General features: G+C 33.9%; 1 protein-coding gene across 2 annotated transcripts; it reads left to right on the plus strand.

Annotated features, from left to right (window-relative positions):
• Positions 1 to 20: 20 nt before the first annotated feature.
• Positions 21 to 5868, plus strand: LOC138315167 (uncharacterized). 2 transcript variants are annotated; one of them, XM_069255969.1, is made up of 5 exons: positions 21 to 202; positions 821 to 1368; positions 1920 to 1953; positions 3253 to 3392; positions 3809 to 5868. In XM_069255969.1, exons 1-4 carry the CDS (start codon positions 46 to 48, stop codon positions 3363 to 3365), a joined length of 852 nt encoding a protein of 283 aa, XP_069112070.1. In that variant the 5' UTR covers positions 21 to 45; the 3' UTR covers positions 3366 to 3392; positions 3809 to 5868. The 2 variants fall into 2 exon arrangements, with proteins under 2 accessions (XP_069112070.1, XP_069112071.1); XM_069255970.1 differs by lacking the exon at positions 21 to 202 and adding an exon at positions 601 to 727.
• Positions 5869 to 9224: the final 3356 nt, after the last annotated feature.

Here is a 9224-nt window from a genome sequence, read left to right on the forward strand (position 1 = left end):
TTGCATTACAAGCGCTTATGTGATTGCGAAACTTTATTTCTCAAAATGGAAGAACAACAAGGGGTTGATATTTGTCTTTGTCATGACATTAGATGGCGAGCCAAGTACCACTTTATAATGAACAGATTACATGGGAGGTTACAGCATGCTAATCTGAAGAGAATTCCCAGGGTTATCTGTTTGTGTGACATCGATAATAAAGGTGTGTATACGTACTGTTACTCCAACATTGTTAGAGGTACAATAGCACGACGAGACACTTTTGGAACATTACGTCGTGTCTAACAAAATAACGTCCGATAAAAAAACCGGCTGACCAGTCGACTCTCATGTTATGGGAGTAACGTACTGTAAAGTCTGAAGACATGTAACCGTTACTCAACAAATGAAATGTTAGTCAGTAGAGATTTAGCACGACGAAATACTTTTGAAACATTACATCATGTCGACGTTACTCATCAGAAGTTTCGCAACGTTAATATTTAATCACGGGAGCTTGAAATTCTGTCAATATCTGATGTTTCAATTTTAAGATATCATTGCGACACCACTTGAAACTTTGTACCATTATTTCTTTCTTTGTCACAGTAATTTTCGCTTTCTAATATAACACAGTTATCTAAACAAATTGTAACGAAAAATTATGCAAAATATTACGAGTGTGGAAAGGCTTGACAAAAGTGTACAAAAATGTGAAGTGGTCATCACTCATCAGAACTGTTTTCAGGTACATGTATCTGTTTTCTTATCAGATTGGTAGTAAGGTAACTTGAAATATTTAAAATTCCTGTAAATCTCCACATCATATCATCTATTGTAGGTTTAAACAGCAGCAAGCTAAAAGACGTGCGAAAGGTTTTGGCTGAAAGATGGATGGCAGTTTCTACAGAAAACATGAAAGACGCAAAAGCATACTTTGACCATTTTATAGCAGAACAAGATCCTTGTGAGGAATTCCATGGGTTTCTAAAACATTTCCGAGATCAATTGACAGTTCACAAGTTGTTAAATGACAGTAAAAGTAGTGCCAGTAAGTTCTTGTATGTTCTTCAGCAGCTGTTACAGAACAATAGATGTAGTATTCTAGATCCTATCGCCACAAACCCACAGACAATTAAAATAAACAAAGCGGTGATGGTTTTACCAGCTCTGCGAGAAAAAGATATAGGAAACTTTATTGGCAGGAAAGGGTCAGTACTGAGACGAGTAGCATCCAAGGGGTCAAAGATTGATATAAAGTTCAACCCTGGCACAAAGAAGGTGGAAGCACATGTAGTCTGTCCAGAGTCTGGAATGTCTGCGTTGAAGGAAAAGTTAGAGAGAGAATCTAAGCATCTACGAGAAAAAAGGGACCAACATGAAGTAGCAGTATGTAATTATTTAGTTATAGTAAAACCTCGTTTTCTCAGATTCTACATTAGATATTACATTTGAATTATGCAAGTCTAAATAAAAAAAAAGCAATGTTATACTCACAATCCAATGAATTTTATTGAAGATGTTTTACATGGTTATGACATTACTGACACTGTCATTTTATGGATATTATAAAAATTAAAATCGCATGTAAAATAAATCATCTGTATAAAAAATCCTGCCTTATATCGATCATGGTATATTTTGTAAATAGGAGTCTAGGAGATCTGCCATTGATAATTTAGCTCACACTTGGTACAGTGTACTTTATATATACAAGTTATGTCCCTTTATTGGTTTTGATTTCTTTTCCTGGCAATCCAATTAAAATTAGACTTGTAATTCCGCTACACTATATTGTACTTAATTTAACGAAGCCTTATATATCTTGTAGGATTAATGGAACATTATTTAGCCCTTGGCTAACAGTTGATATTACAGACTTAATATGCCACATTTATGTTCCTGTATTCTGTACATATTGATTTTTATTTCTTTTCTAGGTAGCAAAGTTTGAGCGAGATAGAAGGGAAAGAAGTAAGTTGTAATCTGTCATGAATGATAAAAGAAATCAAAACATAAAATCATTAAATAGCACAATTGTTTTCATTGTTTCCATTGACCTTTAATTTAAAGATGCTCCACCGCTGACGAATGGTATATTTTTCATTATCAAAAAACAGGAACAGACGAATTATAAGTTTTCTTCAGTTACAAAAGTTACTTGCTTTACGCCATTACCACCATTGAAAAGTTTGAGGTTCTTATTCTATTTCAAGATAGAAATATTAAAAGATAATTAATTGTGTTCCAAAAAAAAATCCATGGCTTTATGTACAATATGGAATTAAGTACTGATTGAGCATGCTCTAAAAACAAAATGATTTATTTTATATGTATTTTTGTGTTAATTAGACATATATAAACACGATTAGACATCAGTTACTGTTCAGATGATGGGTATCGTATCTGCTCTGTCGGCGGTGGAGCATCTTTAAGTTTTATACAGACTCTATGAAGGAGTGTGTTGTAAAATCTTCTGGATGATACAATTTATGCTAAAGAGAAAATACAAATCAAATTTCTAAGTTACCGGTAAATAAATTTAGCAGATAACATAATGATGGAATTTCATATTTTGATTGGTTGCTGTAGAAAACAAAATTATTTGACAAAAAGTAAGTCTCTGAAATTACCTTCATTGATAGCTAACTAAGCAAGTCTTAAAGTTGATTCACATGAAATTTTTCTTTTTATTTCATATTTGTCTATGCTATTTTGCATTTAGTATATATATTTATGAGGCTGCGGTTGCCGTGTGGTTAAGATGTCCCGGCATAACCACAAACCATCCACCCCTTGGTAGTGAGTTTGAATCCCTTGTTGGGCAGTTGCCAGGTACTGACCGCTGGTCAATGATTTTTCTCCTGGTACAACACTGTACTTCGGTTTTTCCTCACCATCAAATCTAACACATCCTTATATGACTTTGGCTGTTAATAGGATGTAAAAACTAAACAAACAAACCAAGGTATTTAGTATCTTGTGTCCTGATTGCAAAGTTAAGAGGTTAATTTCCCTATATTACTGAAGGTTGTACTATCCATTATCTATTGTTTGTTTTTATATTATTTTTGTCACTTGAGGATTGGCGATCGAGTCACCCAGACTGACCAGTGGTCAATTTCTGTCCGCTGTCCCAAAGATGGTAGACCTCAACTAGAAACCCAGTGAAGGGCAACAGACCCTTATTAGAATTGGAATCTATAATATCACATTAGACATCTCGTTAAGCTTTTTCTTTCAAATAATTTATTTCCTCTCTTCTACATTCAGTCCGTGAGATTCAAGCTTCTGGTGGAGCAAACGCAGATGATAAGGAAGATGATGAAGATGATTTAGATGATTCTGATGATTTAGAAGATGATTATGATGATTGTTATGATTAGGATGGTGGAGAAAGTCCCACAAAATAGGTATGTAATGACATACAAGCTATCAGTATGTACACATGGTATACCATGTTACCTACATCTTTGGCAGAATACATTGTACAATCTTCAAAAACATGGAACTGCTTAATAATTTCAATATAATTGTAAGTTCTGATTCATGGAAGTAGATTTGTTTCAATTAAAACCCTTTAATATTTCTCTGATAATTTTCAGACACCATTTTCTGCACAAGTTACCTCCTCTCCTTGTCTGACCACAATTTTAGCTAGGTGTTTATAATAGTTTTCAGACATCAATTTCAGCCAAGTGCTAACTTCTAATAGTGACATTTTGATAGATTTTGGTCATTTAATCTATTCACTATATGGAATTGATGTATTTGGTTATAATAAAAATATTCTGTGATTTATGCTGTAATTTTAATATAAATATTTCAGATGAAGAACAGTGCTCAAGAATTTGTGTCCTAGGCTCGGTTATAAACGGAACAAGGATGTTAAGCCCCATCAATCAATCAATCAAATCAGCTCCAGAACCATTAAAACTGATTGAGCCTATAAAAAAGGAAATGATGTCCTCAGATGTAGCTTGATTGATATAAAGGATGGAACACTGGCTAATCACTCATCAATCAATGAAAGGAAATGTTTGAAAAAAGTGATTTGATAGTATAGTATGAGGAAGATTTGTTGTAAGATATAAATGTAATGTTATTGTCAATTTTCCACTGCATAGGTACAGTGTCCTGTATGTATGAAATTATATTTGTATGATATTCTAAATTTTTTGCTAAGAAGTTGAAAAACCGATTTTTCAAGATGTTGAACATGATTTAATTAAGGATTTGATGTCACTATTTTTTTTTAATTTTTATCGGTATATTACGCAGATTCACACAGTTATTTCATAACCTGATGAAGTTAGAAATAGTGACATCAATGCTTATAATTAATTTTTCAGAGTACTTGATTAAATAAAATATGCTTATGCGTATGACTCTATAGATTTTTCAATGAACTGTTTTTCCAAATCAATACACAATGTAAACGTCTCTATTGTGACATCATGATTATATCAGATTTATGCGCCATTCTCAGATCTTTTTCTTCAAAGAGGTGTGAAGAGAAAGAATTGGCCAATTAGAAAGTAGGATTTAGTATCAAAACAAAGAAAGATTAATTATATCTTGGTTAATTATCTGATTTTAAAAACAGTTGTTGATTGAATTTTTGTTAAAAAAACATTTTGAGTTATGAAATTGGCTTAGATTATCACCTATTATGAAATTGGCTTAGATTATCACCTATTTTTAAACATATTTGATGAAATTTTGTCAGGCATTATTTTAGTTAAAATGTTCCAAATATGTGTTTATCTTTGAAACGCCATAGAGGTCAGTTGACTTTTAAATCATCTTACATACTAAAATCTGATCTGTTTTCTGTCAGTCCCTGGAATACATCCTCGATATTCCAGGGGTTCCGATCACTTACGATCTCTACACCCCTGGACTATCTCATAATAAAACTGGAGGCAAGAGAATAGAACAGGTAATTTAGTCATTTGATGTACATCAAAAGAACCGTATAACGGTACATTGTGGTTGACTGTGTGGCTTTGATGTTAGGCGTCGCTCTCTCTGTAGTCTTCAAAGAAAATCTTTGCTGGCCTGTGATTGGTCAAATGTTTTCAGCTGAGCTGCCTTCAATTTCACTATGAGATAGTCCAGGGGTGTAGAGATCGTAATTAATCGGAACCCCTGGAGTATCGAGGATGCTGGAATACAGCAATAATAAATACGAGAGGTGTATATTGACAATCCAATTACTAGTAATGCTATTTGCTGGATAAAAATATATATCAAAGTGACTTTTAAGATGCTTGTATATATTGTAGTGCCCGGTGATATTGGTATCTGTATATCAAATTCCTTGGTGATAGGCCGATCAGTGCCATTTGCTGTGTATGTTCTGTACCAACCACTGTTGTCTTTTTCTACTGTAAACCAACTTATCTTTGTGGTAACTTAATTTCTCGCTTTTTAACTGAACAACTTATTCACAATAGTTTAATTTTGCAACATAGGCTAGACTTGTTCGATTTTATCTTCAATGTGTTTGAAACAATTTCGTGGCAATTTATTTTCATGATTTCCTTTCGCCCACAAATATTTATCGCTCGTGAAAATAATTTTGTTTACAGTACCTGTAATTCTGGAACAAGTCTTAACTTGGGCGTCTTGAGCTTAATAACAGATACAGCTACACCATAATTGAATCTTTAAATATTCTGTTGAATAGGCTTACAATTTTGATTACATTGGGTTGTGATTTTGCCTTTACCATATATACAAAGGGGGAGATAAATGTGTATCTACAATTTCTTACATTTTAACACTGATATGCATCACTTGTACAAATGCACATAGTAAATATATTTTCACTTTTGCTTCATCGAATAATAAAACTTAAAAATAAATAAATGTAAATAAGCATAATGTTGTCTTGTTTTTGAAATGTTAGTTATGATATTAGTTTTACTGTCCAATAATATTCTAGTGTAGACTTTTTCAGAGATTTAATAAGTCTACTACAAACTGAATATCAAGAACTGTGATCATAATATCTAGGATACTAGAAGTCATTTGATGGTTTTTAGCCTGTATGACCTTGAAGAAAGATAAAGGTCATTTATTCTAGCACACTTGGTAGTAATTCACTTCAGTATGCTATACAAATATTTTCAGAAGACTGGACTTCTGAGTTTCTAGCTCACCAGCTGGAAATGTAAATAAGCTTATACCATACAGCTTCTATTCAAGGTCAAAGAGGTCAAAATCTTTTAATTACTTTTATTAATAACTGAGTGATCTAGAGATGTGATATTGGGTCTGTTGTATGCTGAGGTAAAGGGCTAACAAGTTAATTTAAAACAATGTTGTGATGTCATCTATTGTTGTTTCTGTACTTTAACTCCCAAATTATCAGACCATTGCCTTTTACCGTCTTATAAGTGTTTCTAATATAAGACAGTCACTTATAAGACAGTAAAAGATAGCATATGGGAGAGTTACACAATACGGGTGAGTATATATCTCGGGGCATAATCCCATAATGATGTTAACACACAACCTGCCGGACTATTCTATTATTTTTCAGTCCAAATTACGAAAAAAAATCCCTCGCACTGAATATGAAAAGAAATTAATCCTCTATTGATGCGGAATTAAACACATCCACAGAAAGTCTGTATATACACCAGATGGAGTTTTCCTCCTCATTATGAATTCACCATTTAACATTTATCTACAGCATTAACTCCAATTTCCGCTTTCTGAAATCTTGTTGTTTTTGTTTTTGTCACTTTTGATTTTAAATTTCCAAATCATCTGCACTTTAGTTTTACACTTATTTTGATATTGTTTCAACAATATTTCAGAACTTCACCTAAATCCCATTGGCTTGTTGAATGTAATTGCACATGGAATAAATAAAACCAAGATTGTCCCTAGAGAGGTTGAAATTTTAAATCCATTGAATTCAATGAAAGCTGTGGGGGCACCGACTGTTTTAAACTGGCCTGTAAATCACTGCTATATGCGATCATTTTAGCAAGACGCTTTCAAACAAATGCCTTAATTGCAAGTCTAGTTTCATGTCATTTCTTTACCGCATCAGACATTGAAAAGAAATGTTATTTTAGTAAAAAAAAGTCACTAAAGACACCTTAATATATTGCTTAAATTGAGAAAGTAATATCCCTCCATCACTGTTGGTGGACATGGTGAAAATGAATTTACAGATAGTTGTCCAACCCAAAAGCATGCTTCATGCATTCCGTTCATGAATGCTACTCATCACATAGAACACAGGCAAAAGTAATTTTATGATGCCATTGTCTATATTGGATTTGTCATGGTTGAATGTACATTGGTAGAGTTACCTGTTTCATAGACAAAGGCAAAAAACTGGCTTACTGCATACTTCCAACCTCTCACAAAGGAAAAGTGTGGCCAATAAATGTCTTGTTACCACAGTTGAATCCACAATAACCCCCTTTCATGGCCAATCAGGATTACTTGACCATGAAAGGGGCTAAATCCCCCATTCATGGCCTATCAGGATTATTACATGACCATGAAAGGGGCTGGACATAAGTGCAGTCAACCATGGTAACAAATGCTGGAAGAGAGGGGAGATAATTATATCTCGCCTTGTTCTAACGATTAAATTAATCAATAGACCAACTAACCAATGCTGACAAAATTAAAAAAAAATTACAATGCAATACGAAAATCACATTTATTTAAATGCACATCAAAAAGCTTAATTAATTATTATATGACAGCAACTTTGTATTGTAATGAAAAGTTTTCACTCCTCATGAACCTTTCTATCAACAAATGATGCCTTAGTATTAATATATATGCATTTGATCAATTGAAAGCACAGATATGGAATTAATTCCAAATGCAATTTACTTACATTTAAAGTTTCCGACAATTTCTTTTAAGGTCACCTGAGACGAAGTCTCAAGTGACCTATTCTAATCGCCTTTTGTCCGTCGTCGTGCGTCGTGCGTCGTGCGTCGTATGTCTGTAAACAATTTACATTTTCGTCTTCTTCTCCAAAACTGCTGAAGCAATTTCAATGAAATTTTGCAAAAACCTTCTAAGGCATAAGGCCAATCAAAATTGTGAATAATATGGTCCCCACCCCCCCGGGGGCTGTGGGAGGGGCCAAAAGGGGTAAAATTGAGTAAAGTTTCAAAAATCTTCTTCTCTACTCACAGATGTGGTAGAATCAAATACTTTTCATTGATAGAAAGGTCTTAAGGTCCTTTACAAAAATTGTGAATTATATGACCCTGGGGTCTCACGTTTTCCCCTGGGGAGGGGGTCAAGTTTACTATAGCTTATATTGGGAAAACACATTTTTGCACATTATTTGGTCATTTGTAATAGGAAATGAGTCAAATGTTGTCAGAATTATCAGTATGAGATGGCCATTTAATCCTATTAACAAATTTTCTATGACTGACCCCCAGGGGCCTTAGGGGCGGGGTCAAAAAGGGTCAAATAGGCTAAAACTTCAAAAATCTTCTTCTGAAATTCTGGAAATGGTAGAATCAAATACTTTTCATAAATAGAAAGGTCTTAAGGTCCTTTACAAAAATTGTGAATTATATGACCCTGGGGTCTCACGTTTTCCCCTGGGGAGGGGGTCAAGTTTACTATAGTTTATATAGGGAAAACACATTTATGAGCATGTTTTGCTCAATTTTCATTGGAAACGAGTCAAACTTGGTTAGAATTATTAGCCTGAGATAGCATTTTAATATCATATCCACATTGGTCCTGGCCGACCCCCTGGGAGCAGAGGGCGGGGCAAAAAAAGGGTCAAATAGGCTTAAACTTAAAAAATCTTCTTCTGAAATTCTGGAAATGGTAGAATCAAACATTTTCATAAATAGAAAGGTCTTAAGGTCCTTTACAAAAATTGTGAATTATATGACCCTGGGGTCTCACGTTTTCCCCTGGGGAGGGGGTCAAGTTTACTATAGTTTATATAGGGAAAACACATTTATGAGCATGTTTTGCTCAATTTTCATTGGAAACGAGTCAAACTTGGTTAGAATTATTAGCCTGAGATAGCATTTTAATATCATATCCACATTGGTCCTGGCCGACCCCCTGGGAGCAGAGGGCGGGGCAAAAAAAGGGTCAAATAGGCTTAAACTTAAAAAATCTTCTTCTGAAATTCTGGAAATGGTAGAATCAAACATTTTCATAAATAGAAAGGTCTTAAGGTCCTTTACAAAAATTGTGAATTATATGACCCTGGGGTCTAACAT

Source organism: Argopecten irradians, chromosome 2, assembly GCF_041381155.1.
Source record: "Argopecten irradians isolate NY chromosome 2, Ai_NY, whole genome shotgun sequence".
NCBI classification, from domain to species: domain Eukaryota; kingdom Metazoa; phylum Mollusca; class Bivalvia; order Pectinida; family Pectinidae; genus Argopecten; species Argopecten irradians.

Excerpts from the sequence above, each read along its gene's own strand:
- LOC138315167 (XM_069255969.1), top strand. The coding sequence starts at position 46 with ATGGAAGAACAACAAGGGGTTGATATTTGTCTTTGTCATGACATTAGA. Across the intron at positions 1,369-1,919 it reads GGGACCAACATGAAGTAGCA|GTAGCAAAGTTTGAGCGAGA; the intron begins GTATGTAATTAT and ends TTTCTTTTCTAG. Across the intron at positions 1,954-3,252 it reads GCGAGATAGAAGGGAAAGAA|TCCGTGAGATTCAAGCTTCT; the intron begins GTAAGTTGTAAT and ends TTCTACATTCAG.